This window comes from Cyprinus carpio, chromosome A8, assembly GCF_018340385.1.
Source record: "Cyprinus carpio isolate SPL01 chromosome A8, ASM1834038v1, whole genome shotgun sequence".
Lineage (NCBI taxonomy): Eukaryota > Metazoa > Chordata > Actinopteri > Cypriniformes > Cyprinidae > Cyprinus > Cyprinus carpio.
In genome coordinates this window covers 20,413,841-20,433,319 of record NC_056579.1, presented here as the reverse complement: position 1 = coordinate 20,433,319, position 19,479 = coordinate 20,413,841, and the positions used below count along the sequence as shown (strand labels likewise).

General features: G+C 34.6%; 1 protein-coding gene across 7 annotated transcripts in view; it reads left to right on the top strand.

Annotated features, from left to right (window-relative positions):
- The first annotated feature begins 2,085 nt into the window (after positions 1–2,085).
- The window catches only part of LOC109073543 (adhesion G-protein coupled receptor D2-like), a 23,702-nt gene continuing 6,308 nt past the window's right edge, over positions 2,086–19,479 (top strand). For 3 of the 7 annotated variants that reach the window (XR_006160683.1, XR_006160682.1, XM_042762717.1), the window contains exons 1-24: positions 2,086–2,323; positions 3,142–3,191; positions 3,300–3,360; positions 3,741–3,986; positions 4,071–4,718; positions 5,710–5,838; positions 5,957–6,042; positions 6,220–6,498; positions 7,495–7,606; positions 7,692–7,817; positions 7,922–8,030; positions 8,252–8,357; positions 9,095–9,147; positions 9,257–9,380; positions 9,965–10,065; positions 10,176–10,278; positions 11,155–11,308; positions 11,407–11,540; positions 12,973–13,088; positions 13,529–13,649; positions 15,049–15,090; positions 16,504–16,557; positions 16,646–16,796; positions 16,914–16,972. Coding sequence is in view for 3 of the 7 variants with exons in the window: in XM_042762717.1 (XP_042618651.1) it covers positions 2,251–2,323; positions 3,142–3,191; positions 3,300–3,360; positions 3,741–3,986; positions 4,071–4,718; positions 5,710–5,838; positions 5,957–6,042; positions 6,220–6,498; positions 7,495–7,606; positions 7,692–7,817; positions 7,922–8,030; positions 8,252–8,357; positions 9,095–9,147; positions 9,257–9,380; positions 9,965–10,065; positions 10,176–10,278; positions 11,155–11,308; positions 11,407–11,540; positions 12,973–13,088; positions 13,529–13,649; positions 15,049–15,090; positions 16,504–16,557; positions 16,646–16,796; positions 16,914–16,972 (3,237 nt within the window). In the remaining 4 variants the exon portion in view is untranslated. The remainder of the gene's footprint in view (positions 2,324–3,141; positions 3,192–3,299; positions 3,361–3,740; positions 3,987–4,070; positions 4,719–5,709; positions 5,839–5,956; positions 6,043–6,219; positions 6,499–7,494; positions 7,607–7,691; positions 7,818–7,921; positions 8,031–8,251; positions 8,358–9,094; positions 9,148–9,256; positions 9,381–9,964; positions 10,066–10,175; positions 10,279–11,154; positions 11,309–11,406; positions 11,541–12,972; positions 13,089–13,528; positions 13,650–15,048; positions 15,091–16,503; positions 16,558–16,645; positions 16,797–16,913; positions 16,973–19,479) is intronic. The other 4 variants (XR_006160685.1, XR_006160684.1, XM_042762719.1 and 1 more) reach the window with 4 other exon arrangements.

Genomic DNA, 19,479 nt, shown 5'->3' with positions numbered 1-19,479 from the left:
GTTCGGTTGTTTAAGGTCCCACTCAAACCTCTTGATGTTGAATATCACAGCTAAATGAAATGATGAAACTCTTATTGAAAGTGAATTAATTTTAAAAAACATTATTCAGAGCTGTTTGTGGCCTTTTTTAAGATTTGTTGCTACATGTTTTTGCTAAGTTAATAAATCAGTGCTCAACAGGGAAATTGGACCATTTCCCCCAGCGTTTAAACTTACCAGTTTTTCATTTGAACTCCTTTAGCTAGCATGGGTTTGGTCTGAGTCATTTTAGAAAAGCACTGATCAGCTTTTCAGTGAGTGACTTGAGCATCTGCCATGACAAAGTGAGTGTTTAAAAGGTACTTCTCAGCTTTTACTCACACTGTGGTTGTCTGTTGCTCTGGGATCCGTTTGGAAAATGCCTGAACCTCTCCTACTTCTTCTAGGGCAGTGATACACATTTAAGCCCAAAGCCCGTGTTTAAGCCTGTGTTTTATGATCCAGGATTCATTGCTGTAACTTCAGTTACTCTATCCAGTATTGCTGCCAGCTGTCAGTGTTACAGCTATGAAGCAAATTTCCCAGAGGCTCTTCTTAAAGGTCAGCTGAACAGTGGAACAACAGCAACAGCAAAATTAGCTCAGTTTTCTTCAGTCAATAGCATTTATATTTGTCTTTTTCTCTAGTCCTCCTCCTGTTTTCTCTCTGGTGTCCCAGTCCCCTTCTTGGCACAAAACTCGGTCTGCTGTGTGGGAGCCAGTATGATGAGAACGGCTGAGGCACGGAGCCCACATTCAGGGGCCAAGTGTGTGGTCACTGCGGTGTGTGAGCTTTTGTTGAGGCCCAGGGGAATCATACATTATGTGGAAAAGGGAATTCTGCTGGACTTCTGAATGCCTGTCCTAAGAGATCCTGAAGCTGTTTTACAGGAAACAACATAGAATGAAAACAAATAAATAAATAAGCATTTAAAACTGAATTACTAATAATATTGAAAGTTAAAATGTAAAATAGATAATTAAATAAAATCAAAAAGCAATAAACGTTCTTATCACACCCCAACAACAGTTAACATTTCATACATTTTCATTTTTCACTGTATATATATTTTTATCCCCAACATTTGATTTTAAAAGGTATTTTATTCTCATTTAGGAGGGTGCATATTTGTAATTATATAGATATATACAGAAATTATGGTATAACAGTTAACTTGCCAGAAATAAACATTTATATTTTCCAGTATTGTTTTTTATTTATTTTTTTCTCCAATATTTGATTGTTTCCCCTCACATTTAGAATGGCATATTTTACATACAAGTATGCAGATTTGTGAATTAGTGCTAGAAATTGTTCTATAACATAAATATCTTGAAAGATATTAGCACTTTAAAAAACAAAAAAACATAAATTCAACAATAACAAAGAAAAAATAACCTACCAAATTAAAAATATAAATAAAAACAACAATAATTTTTAACAAGGGAATTTTGACCTACACATTTTGAATTTTAAAGGCATTCATCTTTATTTTTTGCCCTGATCCTGTTTGAAATGCATTATCACACCATTCATCTCTGAACTCTTGCTGGTGTTAATCCTGGACTCAACAGACTTGTGTGAGCTACAGTGCATACTCATAGCAGGTTTTCTTTGGCTCGCTGATGTACACTGTGCATTAGTGATGTCACTGCTTTTGTTGTTAAAGCTTAGCCTACAGAAAACAAACCAGCTTTATAGAGAGGCTTTCAATGCAACAACTACAAAAAAAGGTTGAACAAACATCATGCTGGAAAAGACTTTCACTAGTGCCAGTTTATGCATGCCAACAAATTAATTTTGTTGAGAGTGAGTTTACATCATGTGATCATTTCACTGTTTGAACAAGTGTGTCTGAAGTTTGCCCATAATGGATATATAATAAATGGCATTCTGCATTGGTAGGCGTCCCGCAGCTCTTGATGAACGCTGTGTGCCAACTTTCACACTGCTTGCGCAAGAAGTCAGCTTTAATAAATGACATCCATTAGCATTACAAAGCGCAGTGCTAAAATGACGGCTGAGCTGGTGGGCTGGACATCTACGAGGGGGTCTGTGCTCAACTCCTTCCCAGAGCCAGAGACACACACTCTGGGATCAAGAAGGAGTACAGTCTGGGTGAGATGGATATTGGTATGGATGTTACACTTGTAAGCTGAAGGATGAAGACGGTGTAAATGCATGTAGATAATATGAAATACATAGACAGATGCAACTTCACAGCACAGATGTATGGATGCTAGAACTCGAACTGTTGAAGCTCACCACATTGCAAGCAGCAGAAGCCAGTGCTACGAATACACCTGTAAGTCAAATCTCTTATATATTCAATTCAAAAGTCTGATACATCTACTGAAGTCCTTTTTGTTTTTTTGCATTGTTTGATAATGTGTTTTCTTTTCTAATTTGATGAATCAAAGTTCATTAGAAGCAGCTTTCCACAAACTGAGATAAAAAGTCATTTCTAGAAGGTCATTCACAGAAACACGAAACACCATCATGGAAAACACACATGGCACTAAAATAATGCTATAAACATAAATTAAATAACATTAAACATAAAACCTTAAGATGCATAGCTGATAACAACACTATTAAAAACCACAATTAAACTATTAAATGTGAAGCATCACAAGCATCACACAGGCAATTCACTTCCACAAACTGTTCATTTAACTACATTTCACTGCATATATTAACCATTAATCAAGGAACAAGTCATTATAGTGGCATTTGTACAGTAATTTTAATAGGTAAATGTTTTATTTTGTTGTTGTTGTTGTTGTTGTTGTTGTTGTTGTTGTTGTTGTTGTTGTTTTTTAGCTTAAAATGCTGTTTCTTTATTTTATTTCTATTTCTATTTATTTCATTTGATTGTGGTCTCATACTTTTGGACCCTACTGTACTTCAGTTATATCTAGTTTTGTGTATCATACTGCTGTTTTTTCAGGCTTTGACAATTACGTATATGTTTGTACAAAACAATAAGGAACTTTAATTTGAGGAACAGAAATGAGCGTGACTTTGTAAATGGCTGTTTTACTGATAGTTAAGAGACTCATCCTCCTTTGGTTTGCATTCTTCGTGTTATTATGTAAAGCATTTATCTATTTATTTGTCTAGATGAGAAGATGTCTCCAGTGCTCTTTGGAGTGATTTTGGCTAATGCAATGGTAATGTTGAAATCAGATTTGTTTCTCTGTATCTCAGTTTTTAAATTATGATTTATTTTAAAAGTATGATCATATTTTGGTACCGTTCTTTATGTGTTTAACAATGAAATTAAAGGTATGTGTGAACCAACTCAATCATGGTCAGACAGGGCAGAAAGAGGACTTTTGGGTGAGTAAATGTTCAGTTTACACCTCTTTTAGATAATTATGAACCCTATAAGACTACTGTATTATGTTTGATACATACATTTCTGAAGCCTATACTGTTTTATCCTTCTGGTTGTGGTTCACGTGTCTTTTTGCTGTGAAATCTTCACTGATTTTTATATTGTAAGCTAAACGTAATGACTTTTACATTGTTCAACATGAACATTTTCTTGAAGCAACTTAGGTTTACTTGATTATTGATACATCATTTTTTATGTCATGCAGGCTTTTGAGGAACGTTTGTTCATCTCATAAACATCATTGTATTGCATTGCATTATATGTCCACAATTAAAACTACAGAGCTTTGATCATAAAACCAAGCAAGGTCAACCTGTTGCAGATGTGCCAGACTCTAACCTTCTGAGCCAGAATGAAGCAGTGTATCATCTTGTGAACACATCGTTCAGTTTTGAACAAGCTCAGCGTTACTGCCGTGGTCAGTCCAGCACCCTCACAACCTCAGGGGTCAAAGAGGATGAGGAGGGAGCCCGGCAGATACTCTCTAAATCCAACCTGAAGGGCCCAGTTTGGTTTGAAACCAACAGAAAACAGAGCGGGACACCTCATCTGCCCCTTCCCAAACAAAGTAAGTTTAGTTATGATGCTGGTATGATGTTGTAAGTCACAAGAAATCTCAAGAAATTAAGTCAGTATCTCTGTAACTTCACAGAAACGATCCTCAGAGGATTGTCTTTCACGTCTAAGGACGGCTATGCCCGTGTGCACGCGTCGTTCCCGGCACTGTCCGCGGTGAGCGTTTGCGCGCGCTTGCAGTGGGACCCGCGGCACAAGAACGTGTCCACGGTGTTCTCGTACGCAGCGCCGGTTTTCGTCAATGAATTCCAGCTCCGCGGACAGATTGACGAGCCCAAGGGAGATCATGAGAGAAAGGTCCGCCTAGCGCTTCTTATTCAAGGACAGCATCATCCCTACAAAGCCGAGCTGCCCATTGATGAAGACTGGCACCAGGTTTGCGTCACGTGGCGCTCGAGCGATGGATTTTGGGCAATTTATGTGGACGGAAAAATGGGAGATTCTGGGAAAGGGGAAACTCGGGGAAATGCAATGGATATCCACGGAGACGGTATATTTATATTGGGGCAGGACCAGGATAGTTTCGGTGGGACTCTCACGGAGCCGTTTTTTGGAAACTTGACTGATCTGAATGTTTGGGGTGAAGCTCTGGAGGACCAGAATGTGACGGAGATGAACACCTGCTCGCAGCTGACCAATCACAGAGCCGTATTCAGATGGCAGGACTGGAACCTCACTGTCCATCAGTCTGTCCAGAATCTGTCTGCTACACTCAAGTGTCCAGGTAAGCTTCATTTACCCACCCTTCTGTCAAAATATCAGAAGATACTAGTAGAATCTGTAAACAAATAACAACAATTATTATTATCATTATAAAATATACTTTAATAAATACTCAAACATTTTTAGCATATACTTTTTAAATATTTGATATTTTCTATAATATTTATCATTTTAATATTTAATATTTAAAACATATGCTTCTTTTTGTTAAACATCAGAGGATCCGAGAAGGATCTGTAAACAAATAATAATAAATGACTATAACACAGTTTTTAGAATTTTTTAATAGACAAATATATTTAATTACATTTATGATATGTTTAAAAGGATTATAATTTTGTTAAATATTAGAAGATCCAAGTAGATCCGATTTGTAAGCTAATAATAATAATAATAATAACAATAATTATTATTATGATTATTATGATTATAACATTTTCAATATTTACTATTTTCGTTATATATGTAATATTTAAAAAAGTAGATGTTAATTATATTAATTGTATTATTATTATTATAACATATACTTTAGTTTTTCAATATTTGCTATTTTAATACACCTATATTAATATTAAAAAATAAAGTATGTTAATAATAAAGATCCAACCAATAATTATTATTATTATTATTATTATTATTATTATTATTATTATTATTATCATTTGTTATTAATTATTTGTTTACAGATATTTGTTTAGATCTTCTGATATAATTAAATCAGTATTTACTTCAATTTTCAAAACAAATGTATTTTATTAAATATTTTGCCTAAAAATAAAAATTAATCATATTTTCTATTTAATACATTTCTAATTGTTCTTAGGTGTCAATGCAGCTTTAAAATGTCTAATGTCTATAACTTTTAATTACATTTATTATGTATTTATTATCGTAATTTTTTGTTGTTGTTTCAGCTGAAATGTGAAAATGAATTTATTTTCACTTCCATTACAGCTTCTGTTAACTTGTGGTGAAAATGCCTGTTTTTGCAGGGTCCCTGAAGACAACAAAGACACAAGAAAAGGAATGTGAGGTTTTTAATGGCTGGTCTGATGGTCAGCCTCAGTACAGCACTGCCCCCTGCACACACACGCTCCCCTTCATCTGCAGAATGAGCAAAGGTTTGTGTGAGAGACAGCATGTATGTGGGAGTTACTGTAGCTCAATAAAGTGTGAATGTATTGATGATTGTGAGCTGTGAGTGTGTACAGAGTGACAGTGCAGCTCTCTGATCCACAGAACACTCTCTGAAGATGAAGGACCTGAGAGAATCTTTAGCGCTCAACCCAAGCTCCTTCATGCAAAGTGTCATGCAGTATGGCGTGGTACAGCCGATTTCTAAAAAGTGCTTTCTTAGCATGAATATTTTGCACACAGTATTACCAAACTACAAATAACCAAAAACAGTGACTGTAAAGAATACCAGTAATAAAAGTAAAATAAGTATATTAAATATTGATTTTTGTTACCATCTAACATGTATTTTGTCCCGTTTCTCTCAGACTGCAGACAATGTGCTCTCTGATACTGTAGATGAGCAGAGCTGGGCCTCTGTGTCCCGTCTGTTGAACGTGTCTGAGCAGGTTGTTTTAAAGGAGCAGAAGCAGCTGGAGGACAGGGACATGCTCTTTCTCATGCATGTTCTCTCTCGGGCCGCTGACCTGCCCAGCACCGCCAACCATAGTCAGCGTGATGTGGAGCGCCTCGGCCAGAGCTTCATCACCATTGCAGATTCACTCATCAGCCAAGACAATGCCAGTAAATGGAACAGCATCAAAGAGGTGACTGAAGTGAACTATTCCTTAACCATCTGTGTTGATTAATTACTAATTATTAAAAGTGATTTTTGATGATCTCATGGACTGGCACACTTATTTAAGTGAATTACTTGGTAGTTTTATAACTCTGTAATAACTTTAATAAATACACTACCTCCTAAAAGTTTGGGATCAGTAAGATTTCTTTTTTTTTTTTTTTTTTACTTTTAATCAGAAAGGATACATTAAACTGACATTAAAGTCACTTTAAAGTAGTGACATTAAAGACATTTATAATGTTACAAAAGATTTATATTTCAAAAAAATTTCTATTCATCAATGAATCCTGAAAAAAAACTATCACGGTTTCCACAAAAAATATTAAGCAGCACAACTGTTTTCAGTATTGATAATAATAATAAGAAATGTTTCTTGAGCAGTAAATCAGCATACTGTATGACAATGATTTATTTAGGATCATGTGACACTGAAGACTGGAGTAATGATGATGAAAATTCAGCTCTACCAACAGGAAAAAAAAAACATTTTAAAACGTTAAACAGTTCTTTTTAATTGTAATAATATTTCACAGTTTTACTGTTCTTACTTTATGGTCAAATAAATGCAGGCTTTGGTGACCTTAAGATACTTCTTTAAAAATAATAATAATAATTTAAATCTTGCTGACCACAAACCTCTAAATGGTAGTGTAAGTTATTATATGATACTTGATAATTCAGTAATTAATGCACATTCAAAAATTAGTTTTATAAATAAGCAGTATCACACAAGCAGTTCCACTGAATATCGTCACTACAGCATAATTGGTCTGTGATATTGTTTTTATACAACCGCTGAATAAGTTCAGTAATGAAGTATTTTATTTCATTTATTTTATGCATGTAAATCATTTATTTATTTATTAATAATTAATAATTTTTATTTATTTATTTATTATAAATGGTTCCATCAGAAATTCAAAAGAAACCATTAATTTCTTTACAAATCTCTGCTTTGTAGGTAGTGAAGGGCCCAATGGCAGTCATACAGACTGTAGACCGCATGGTGAGCAACCTTAACTTTCTACTGAAGGACGACACAGACCGTGTGCAGGTACACAGCGACAAAATCAGTAAGTTACACAGACATCCAGAGGAACAAGACAGACTGACATGCACTGAAATTTAAACCAAAGTCACTGTGGTTCTGTGTTGCAGAGCTGCAAGTCCGACAGAAGCTGCTTTCTGAAGGTTCTCACGTTTCTGCGTTTTGTGGACCGGATGCAGGAAATCGTGACTGCATCTCTGTCCCAGCTGAAAACATGAAGGAACTACAAAACAATGGTAGGGGCAGGAGATGAAGTTTCACAGTGTTTAATTTTTCAATTGTCATTGTGAAACCTGGGTGTTTTTTTTCTTCCATTAATTTTTATGTTGTGCTTGTTTAGGCTTCCAAAAGGTGACTTTACTGAATACATGGTACAGCTCTGTGAATTGTCTCTCAGAGAGAGAGGAAAACATTACCCTTTCTCCTATAGTCAGTGATGGATCTCATAGGTATGCAGATTAATTCATTCCAATAACAAACTCTGTTTTTAAGAGTGTGTGGTACTTCAAACTTAAATTGCTTCAGTTGCAGGGTAATTCTTTATTACAGGATTTACATATGGGTTAGACATAAATACACAGAGAATTGCTTGTTATTTCATATTTCAGTGTAATTGCAACATGAATGTGTTATCATATTGCTGATGGGAGTGTGTGATTGTATGAATCAGGCATCTGCGAACAGTCTTGGGCTCATCGGTCATCTCCAGTACAGTGCTGGCAGATGGACAGCCGATCAGCATGACCGTAAAATTCACACTCCAGCACAGGATTCAGGTACAAGAAATAACATATATTATTTTTATTGTGAATCAGTAAAGGAATCATTTAAAAACATGTACGTTTCATTACAAACCTATATGACTTCCCTTTTTCCATGAAACAGGTGATTTTGCTGAATGTCAACGCTGCTCTTTAGCATACAGTTTAGTCACAAGAGGCATTCAAGCTCCAAAAGCACAAAAATAAAATGACTTTAACAGCAGTCAATACATGCATATTATATTCCAAGTCTTCTAAAGATGTAGAAAGACTTGTCTGGAAAAACGTAAAGACTTAAATTTGCACTACCGTTCAAACGTTTGAGGTCAAAAGAAGTCTCCTCTGATCACCAAGGCTGCATTTATTTGATCAAAAATACAATAAAATAGAAATAATGTGAAATATTATAATTTAAAATAGCTGTTTTTTGTTTTGATATATTTTAAAATGTAATTTATTCCCGTGATCAAAGCTTCAGCATCATTATTCCAGTCTTCAGTGTCACATGACCTTCAGAAATCATTGTAATCTGCTGATTTGCTGCTCAAGAAACATTTCTGATTATCAATTTTATTTTTTTTTACTTTTTAGAAATCTTTAGTAATCTTTTGTAACATCATATATGTTTTTGCTGTCACTTTTGTCATTTTAGGAGAACTGTTTAAAATGAGGATTGATCAGGATTGAATCAAGTGTGTTGTCGGACAGTCATGCCTGACTTCAGCTACAATGCTTCTTTTTTCACTCTTTAGAACAGTTCACAGAATTTGACACCTATCTGTTCTTTTTGGGATTTTGACCTGATGTAAGCAAGTTTCATGTACTTACATTTACAGTATTTGTAAATTCCTAAATGTTCTCATTTGTGTTTTGTATAACTGATGAAATTTTGCTCTTTTGTCTTGACATCTCAGGCCAGATGGGGGAGGTTGGTCAACAAAGGGTTGCACCTTTATTTCCTCTCTAAATAACTCAACTTCCTGTTCCTGTAACCACACTACCAACTTTGCCTTGCTGTTACAGATTGCCGAAGTTCAGGTAAGGTATTAAGCAGTACCTGTAATAGATTAAAAAAAAATCATGGTATAAAGACTGGATACTGTACATGAATTTGACCAATATTTATATATTTACGAAAAACAGGCTTGTGTCGTTGCAGAACGTTATTTTAGTATTATATGTATTTAGTAATATAGTATTTGTTATTATTTTGGATTACCTTTTATTTTTTTTGGATTAGTTTATTATTTTTTATTTCAGTTTCAGTTCATATTTATTTCAATTGCCCGAAAATTATTTTCAGTTAAAATAGCGATCTTGGTTGCCGATAAACATAAAGAAGCAGAGTCTGACCGCTACAGAAAAGTAAGAGTTCAATTAAAAGAGCCAGAAAAGTGTGTATATATTTTTAATACATAGTTAAATATAATTGAACCAATATACATTTAGGCCTAATAAAAAATTCTACAGAAGGCATATTTATGTCATATTTAATGAGTGTAATATTTTGTAGGTAATTCATATTAAAAAAAAAAAAAAAAGCACTTACAGCACTATACTTTTTATCAGCATTACATCAAAATTCAAATCTGGTTTGCTTAAATTCTTTGTGTGTGTTTTAGAGAAATGAAGACGAGACAGGCCTGCAGATCATCAGTTTGATTGGCTCTGGTGTGTCTCTGTGTGGTCTCATCTTCACATTTATTCTCTTTGTGGCTGTTGGGTGAGTTTCTCTGTGTTTACAGGTGTGATTATACAAAAAAAAAAAAAAAAAACTGTATCGTGCGGCTGATATCTGTATTGCATTATGTGTTGCTCTCTTTCTCCCTCTAGCGTTCCAAAGTCAGATCGGACTACAGTTCACAAAAACCTGATAGTGGCTCTGGCTGTAGCTCAGTTCCTGCTTATTTTCAGCGACTGGGCTGAAGGAAACCAGGTGTGACTTCTATATATGTCAACATATGTATATATTTTTATGTATCAGTGTATCTCACCATTTGTCACAACACTTTGATAAAACAGACTAGAGAACTACAAAAATAAAAGGGGGGTTATGACCTACAAAAAACTATGATGAACAAGCTTAGTGAAATATGAACAGTGGATATTAAAGGGGGATTTATAAATGTTTTCATAAATATCAGATGGTGTTGATAAAAAGTAGGGAAACAGCCGTGAAATTACCACATAGAAGTGATTTCTTCAGAGGTAAATTACACACTACCATTCAAAAGTGACTGTATAAAGAGTAACATGTTACAAAAATTGTTTCATGTTTTCCACAAAAATATTAAGCAGCACAGCTGTTCTCAACATTGATAATAATCAGAAATGTTTCTTGAGCAGCAAATCAGCATATTATACTATGTATATCATGTGACACTGAAGACTGGAGTAAAGATGCTGAAAATTCAGCTTTGATTACAGGAATAAATTACATTTTAAAATATATTAAAACAAAAAACAGGTATTTTAAATTTTAATAATATTTCACATTATTACTGTATTTTTGATCAAATAATGCAGCCTTGGTGGGCATAAAATACTTTTTTTGTTAAAGAAATTAAATTAAATAATTCTTCCGACCCCAAACTTGTTCCTATTTATATTTCTATGTAACAGTATAATAATATATTTTGATTAATAAAAAGAGAAAACCAATTGAAATGCTATTTTTGCATTCAAGTAAACATTTCTGATGTGTGTGTGTATATATATATATATATATATATATATATATAAACTGATAGCAAGTATGGACATGTTTTTTGTCAGAATTTGAATGAAGCGTATGTATGTTGATGTGGAGCAGGAAGCCTGTTGGTTGGTGACGGTGCTCCTGCATCTGTTTTTCCTGTCGTCTTTCTGCTGGATGCTGGTGGAGGGCTTGCTGCTCTGGAGTAAAGTGGTCTCTGTGAACATCAGCGAGGAGAGGCGGATGAAGCTGTACTATGTGCTGGGCTGGGGTGAGAACCGTCTGTATGTGTAAATCATTATGATTCATGTTCTGTTTGATTAACCTTCCTCTCATGCGTTGTGTCTGTGTTTGCTTTGTCTTTCTTAGGGCTGCCGGTTATTATAGTTGTTGTAACCTTGGCAGCCACTTTGGATCAGTATAAAGCACAGCAGCACTGCTGGCTGAACCTTCAGTCGTATGTTATTTGGGCTTTTGCAGGGCCTGTGCTCTTTGTTTTGGCTGTAAGTATATCACAAGTGTACAGTTCCTTGAGTAAGTGTGTCAGAATAATTGTCACAAAGGAGCTCTTATTTGCTTTTGAGTGTATATGCATTACAGTTCTGAAGGTTTTAAAGTCTACATGAAATTTATTTCCTAAATGCATTTTATAGATCTTTTTGTAAACAGTTCATCTGTGCATATATTTGTTTTTTAAAAAATAGTTTTAACCTTGTAATGTTTAATTAAAATGTCATAACTTTCTCTGGTGACATGCTGGACTTCTCCAATCATTAAGTTCATTTAAACCCATCCGTTTGTTACAATTAACTGTAAGCTGTCATTCAGGTCTTCCTCCATCTAATCAACAACAGCTGGATAGTCCCACCCTTTTTTATTTTTTTCTATAATCCAATAAGTACACCTCAATGTGGAAGAAAAGATCTGCGACTTTAAATCAGTCTGGACTGCAAAGGACAGTACAATGGAAAGCTTATTTATTCAGCTTTCAGACCAAAAAAAAATATCAAATTAAAAAATTTTACATTTACATATCACTTATAATTATTAAATTTTATAAATCTAATAGTGATACTTTACAATGCCCCATGCAATATAGTGTTGTAGTATTGTAGGCCATGTATTTGTCCCATGCAATATAGTGTCGTAGTATTGTAGGCCATGTATTTTTGTAGGCCAAACCCAGAAGTTTGCATCACCCTGCTTCCCCTGACAAAAGCCTAGTAGGATTTTTCCATTGGCTTTTGGACTGTTGCAGAAAATATATATTATTCATCTTAATAAATGAACACAACATTAATGAATTTTGAAGCCTAAATATAAATAGCAAGAGTAAAAAGCTATACATATGCTATAATGAACTAATGGTCACATGACTTCAATGTTACCACCATTAAGTTTCTGACAACTCTTTAATTTTCCCTAAAAGTTTGAGTTATAATAGTTTGCAAGCCTGTGGTTATACACACAATGAGGCTGTAAAAGCAACCAGTGAGTAGATGAGTTTACCTGTTTTACATGATTTTTAATGTCTGACAACGTCTATAGTCCTATTTAGCCACTTGTTTTCAACCGCCTTTTCCAGAGACAAATAAAAGCCTTAAAAAATCACAAAGTGAGGCATTACTGATGCATTTTATGACATTGAATAAAACGAGAAATTATTCCTATCCTCACCACACCAAATACAACATTCAATAAAAAAAAAAAAATAAACTTTTTGGAATGGCTTTTTGGAAACTCTTTTCCAGGTTTTATGAATATGAAAAATATGTCACCCCTGCTCTGAACGTGAAGAGGGGTGTTTCTCAAAGGCACAAAACTTAACTAATATTATAAGTTTACCTACTGAAAAATACAAAAAATGTATTATAAGACCCATTAAAAGTTGAAATATGGTCTTCCTTGATGGGAGACATGGTTCTCTGTTCTTAGGTCAACGCTGTGGTGCTTTTTCGGGTTGTTATGGTTACAGTGGCCAGTGCACGTCGCAGAGCCAAAATGCTAACACCCAGTTTTGATTCGAAACTTCACACGCTGGATCTTACCTGGTGAGTTTTTATCACCTTTCAACTTCCTTTGAAATAATAACAGGCCAGAGTTAAGAGATAGACAGCAGTATCAGCCAGTCATTACTCGTTATTGTAGACATTTCTAGTTTTTCTCTTATCTTGTTGAACAGAGGAAGCAGCGAGAAAGCACCTTTCCGCCAGTAACTCATTTATTCCTATCAGCCACCTGGACATGAGAAGATATGATACAAATAGCCACAGATACTCGTTTGTCCTGTTATATGGATATTTCATATGAAGAAAGAGCAGAAATGAATCCGAAGTGTCTGTATAATTAGCTAGTTAAGCAGAGAACTGGAGTGTCCTTGAATAGAGTTTCAGTCATACTGATGTAAAACTGAGCAGCCTAGCCAATGCATTCAGCTTTACTGGATGCCAGTAATATGAAGGTTTAATACTGTGTTTGTGTGCACATGCAGGGCAGCGGCGAGGCCAGTATTGATCTTGTTACCAGTGTTAGGTCTGACCTGGCTGTGTGGAGTGCTGGTGCACTTGTCTGTCTTCGTGGCCTATCTGTTCATCACACTCAATGCTTTTCAGGTAACACACAGCACTTATACTATGGCTGAGCGATTATTCACATTTTATTTTTAATTATGATTTTGGCTTCCAGTGATTATGAAAACAAAATAATTAGTTTCTCAATGCTGTTGTTTTGTCTTGTATTGCAAACTCTCCAGTCTGTCAACACTGTTGAAATGAACTTCCTCTCTCGGTTTTCAGCTTCACGTAGCTCTCTTTTACTGTCTCTTTCTTCCTCCCATGTCTATAATGAATGAGAACTGAATTCCCTCCCAGAGCTTGTTAATGTAGATTTACTGTCTGCGTCTGGGAAAAAGATAAAAGAAGCAGAAGACAGATAGAGAAAATGGGGGAGACACACAGAGAGAAGGAGACACATGAGCAGAGTCCATCACTGCAAGGAAACTCTTCTGATATAATTAGCCAGTGCAGATCTATCTCAAATGTTTTATGTAGCAGAGGTCTGGGAGAGCAGCAAGCATAAAGATGCAGGAAGTATATGGAACATTCCTGTTAGCTGTAATATATGACTGATTAACAAGATCTAAGAATAAATATTTTATGATTTGAGCTAAACCTCCAAAAACAATAAGGCTTCTCCTGGTTAGTTTTTAAAGATTTGTTATTTTTAAACTGAGACACTACAAATTCATACAAATTTAACAAAAACAAAAAAAAAAAAGAAAAAAAAAAATATATATATATATAAAATAGATAGATAGATATATATATATATATAGATAGATAGATATATAGATATATAGATAGATAGATATATTGATTGATTGATTGATTGATTGATTGATTGATTGATTGATTGATTTTTTTTATGTTTTGGCCCAGAGAACAAAGTCATTTAATGTTTATTATATGATTTTTATTTAAATTCTTTCAAATTGTTTCTTTTCTGTTGCCTAATCTTTAAACACAATAACTGATTGAAACAAAACTATATTTTATATATTATAAAACAAAATCGTAAAGAAAAATGAGAACTTATTTTGCATATAGCATTATGAATTTTCATGATGTTTTGCATAAAATATTGCAGTGACATTATTTTCATTACAATGCAACATATTTCCACTTCCCCAAATTCTTGTTACTGTAATGCAAAAAAATAAAAAAAATAAATTCATGTTGTTTTAATTAAATACCAAGTTCCCGGAAGATGATTTATGGCCCAAAAATAGGCTTTATTTTCTTTATAAAGAATATAATTTTTATTTGAAAAAAATTTGATTTGGAGATGAAATATGACTCAGAAATGTCTGAAAATGAGATGAAATATGACTCTGTGATGTCATGAACTGTCCATATAAACATCTTTTAGTGACTATAAGGTTTAAAAGTTACTTTGCTCAGTGTTGTTAACATTCTAATCACTAGCTACTTCATTAAACGTCTCTCATTCTAGGGCCTGTATATTTTTCTGGTGTATGCGGTTTACAACAGTGAGGTATGACCAATGGCGCGGGAAGGGGGGTGCTGCGGGGGCTGCAGCCCCCCCGTCATAGCATCAGCCCCCCCTGGTGGGGGGCTGTGGACTAACCTAATATTGTACTATAAACGTGAAAAAAAATAAAAAAAAAAATAAAAAAATAAAAACAACAGACATAACAATGTGTTTAAGATGTTAATTGTGGCATTAAGATATAGTGTGATAAGATATAACTAATGATTAATTATTTTAATATTTCGTTGATAAAAGACTAAACCTAGCCTCCTCAGGAATGCTTCCGTCACCGTCAGAATAATTGTCTTCCGTCAGAATAATGGGCGTTACTAGAGCCCTCTCAAGCGCACAACCCGCATGCATAATTTTGCCACACAAACCCTTGAACCGGCTGAATAGAAATGATTATGAATTTGTCAAAAATAGCAAGGAGACATTTAAATTGTTTATAATAAAAATGGTGTTTTCTGTGTCGCTGCAAAGACGATGCGGACTCGCCAGAACGCAAGAGAGAAATGCACAATTTCATATGGATTAGGCCTACATATTCAGAGAGTAGCCTATTTATTTTCGTTTTGAATATTTTCGTTTAAAAGTAGACATTTTTAAGCTTTCTATAATAGATAGCCTATATTTCTCAAAACTGTCTGTGAGGCACAGTGAGTTTCTGCGCCCAGTTCACGTGCAATACAAGTGATGTGCCGGCACCTTATTACATTGTCTGCTAATATATTTGCTTGTTTATTAATACAGGCAATGGGTTGATAAAAATATTGATCAAAATTAAGATACAATTTATACAAAACGAAAATCTTTTAAACAGAGTCTTTCTACAAAACAAAACTCAATAAAAGTGGTCAAAATCATGTCTTACCCACTCCATGTTCATAGGCTATTGAGCATGATGTATCATATCTTTCTCATGCTGCATGCTCACTTTCATAATAAAGATTGATTAAATAAATAAAAAAAATTACATTAGCCTATAATATTTAAACAAATATGAAACCAAATATGTTTTCTTTAATGGCTACAAACATAGCCTAAACAGTACAGAGATTTTTTTTTATTATTTTTATTTATTTATTTTTATTAAACATCAAAGTACAAGTACATCAAGTACAAATTTTTGTGTATAAAACCAGTAACAATCACGCCAGGGGAGAAGACTAGTAGAGAAATTCATGTCGTCAGTCACAACATAATGACGTCACATATTTTCCAACCCAGCCCTCAGCCCCCCCCGCATGAAACAGCTTCCAGCGCGCCTGGGTATGACTACAATAATCTCAGCTATCAGTTTATATTTTTCTTATATTTCTTATCTTATATTTCACTAGTACAAAGAAGTTGTGTGATTTCCTTTCTAAATTGCAACATAATACCGTTTCTGAATGTTTTATGCATGCAATGTAGGTGCGAAATGCTATAAGAAGAATTCAGGACAAGCGAAAAGCTTTGTCATTTATAGTAAGACCTTATTCTTGTTCATTTAGATAGTTTAACCATTTAAATCTGTTTCTATTGTACTCACTTTTGATGTCATTTCCTCTTGCAGAACTGCTCACAGCCTATCAGCTTCTTGCGCTCCCAAAAATCTCCCGGTGCTTCATGGGTACACAGCCAGCCGACTCGTTCCAGCCCAGAGAGCAGCGAGAGCTCGACTCCCATCACCACTTCCACAGCCAACTCGCTCGTCTTTAAGAACAGTGTGTGAAACTCATCCGTATCCACCATCTGCAGCTAAATTCGTCTTACTTTTAGTCAACATGTAACTTAACATCTCTTGCATGTAACATCTCTGTCCTTTCCTCTATATATGTTAGAACGGTTTAAAGATGACCATATTGTGAATTTCCCATTAAAACCACCCAACAGAAGTCAGGTAAGCTGCAAACCACACCAATTTTTCACTGATATATTATCATCAAATAGTAATTAGGCTTTAACCAGTTGTTATAAATTGAACAAAACCTGTTCATTTATATTTCATAATTCTCAATACCTCCAAATTACTGTGGTGTCCAGGAGGTGACATGTTCGGTTCACTAAGTTTTGTCGTGGCCTTAACATTTTAACTCTTGGGAACGTGATATTATGTCGTGGCCTCGAGATGCTATTTTGAGGGAACAACATATTTTTCTCGTTTAATGCATAAACAAACCTGCGTGACCATACCAACCCAGGATTATCAGAGATAGATAAAACATTTTTATTAACATTAAAGATTTAATTTAATATTTGTATATTATTATTATTACATTTAGAGCTATATTTTTATATTAATTGTTATATATGCTTATTTCCCCTTTCAATTTGTGTATCGCTTTACCTAGTTAATATTTGTATAATTATGCTATTATTTGCTAGCCTACCATATATTTTGTAAAAAAATGCCTGACAGTTATGCAAATAAAGTTTTGACTTTATGATTGTATTTATGACCATGTGTGATGATAAATTAGCGGGTTGTGTTTTCATTTACAAATGAAACTACGTGAATGATTAATTCCTCAACGAAACACTGTAGTATTTATAATTACATGTATGGTCTATTAATTAGCCGAAATAAAATGAAATATATGTTAAGTTTAAACTGCATTCCAGCAAAAATTCCAGTCTAATCAAAGCTTTTTTGGCATGTCGAGGATTTACAGTAGGCTAATATTTACAAAAGTATTCAGAACGTTAAGTAAAGAGATCAAAATGAAGGGAAAAATGAATATAAACGAATATAAAAATATAACCAATAATAATAGTCGATGATCAGATAAGATGATCAGTTAATAGAATTACAAGACTGTAGGATAGATTAAAATGTTTTCTTGTAGGCCTATTTTATATTATGCACTTTATTCATGATAAACTTCATTTGAATGCTGACGATCGCATGTAATACAGCCCGGTAGCCAAGGCCTATGGTTAATATAATAATTTAATGTAATAATTTCTATAATAAATAATATAATAATGTTTTAATTCAAAATAAAATATTAATGAATCCATCTCTGATAATCCCGGGTTGCTATGGCCACGCTGGTTTGTTTACGCATTAAAATCTTAAAAAAATTAAAAAATTAAAAAATTAAAAAAAAAAAAAATTCAAATTAAAATTATATATATATATATGTATAATGTTGGATATATATTATATCCAACTTTATCCGCATACCTACTGTGCACTCAAGTAAAGTGATATGGACTATAGTAAATCTCAATTTTCATCCAAAAATGTAACTCTATTATCATGCAGCTCTTTATATAATGTTTCATTATTGCATATATAAGTATATGCAACTTTATCTGCATACATACAGGTCCTTCTCAAACAATTAGCATATTGTGAAAAAGTTCATTATTTTCCATAATGTAATGATAAAAATTAAACTTTCATATATTTTAGATTCATTGCACACCAACTGAAATATTTCAGGTCTTTTATTGTTTTAATACTGATGATTTTGGCATACAGCTCATGAAAACCCAAAATTTCATCTCAAAAAATTAGCATATCATGAAAAGGTTCTCTAAACGAGGTATTAACCTAATCATCTGAATCAACTAATTAACTCTAAACACCTGCAAAAGATTCCTGAGGCTTTTAAAAACTCCCAGCCTGGTTCATTACTCAAAACCGCAATCATGGGTAAGACTGCCGACCTGACTGCTGTCCAGAAGGCCATCATTGACACCCTCAAGCGAGAGGGTAAGACACAGAAAGAAATTTCTGAACGAAATAGGCTGTTCCCAGAGTGCTGTATCAAGGCACCTCAGTGGGAAGTCTGTGGGAAAGGAAAAAGTGTGGCAAAAAAACGCTGCACAACGAGAAGAGGTGACCGGACCCTGAGGAAGATTGTGGAGAAGGACCGATTCCAGACCTTGGGGGACCTGCGGAAGCAGTGGACTGAGTCTGGAGTAGAAACATCCAGAGCCACCATGCACAGGCATGTGCTTTTGAACCCAGAAACAGCGGCAGAAGCGCCTGACCAGGGCTACAGAGAAAGCAGCACTGGACTGTTGCTCAGTGGTCCAAAAGTACTTTTTTCGGATGAAAGCAAATTTTGCATGTCATTCGGAAATCAAGGTGCCAGAGTCTGGAGGAAGACTGGGGAGAAGGAAATGCCAAAATGCCTGAAGTCCAGTGTCAAGTACCCACAGTCAGTGATGGTCTGGGGTGCCATATCAGCTGCTGGTGTTGGTCCACTGTGTTTTATCAAGGGCAGGGTCAATGCAGCTAGCTAGCTATCAGGAGATTTTGGAGCAGTTCATGCTTCCATCTGCTGAAAAGCTTTATGGAGATGAAGATTTCGTTTGTCAGTACGACCTGGCACCTGCTCACAGTGCCAAAACCACTGGTAAAATGGTTTACTGACCATGGTATTACTGTGCTCA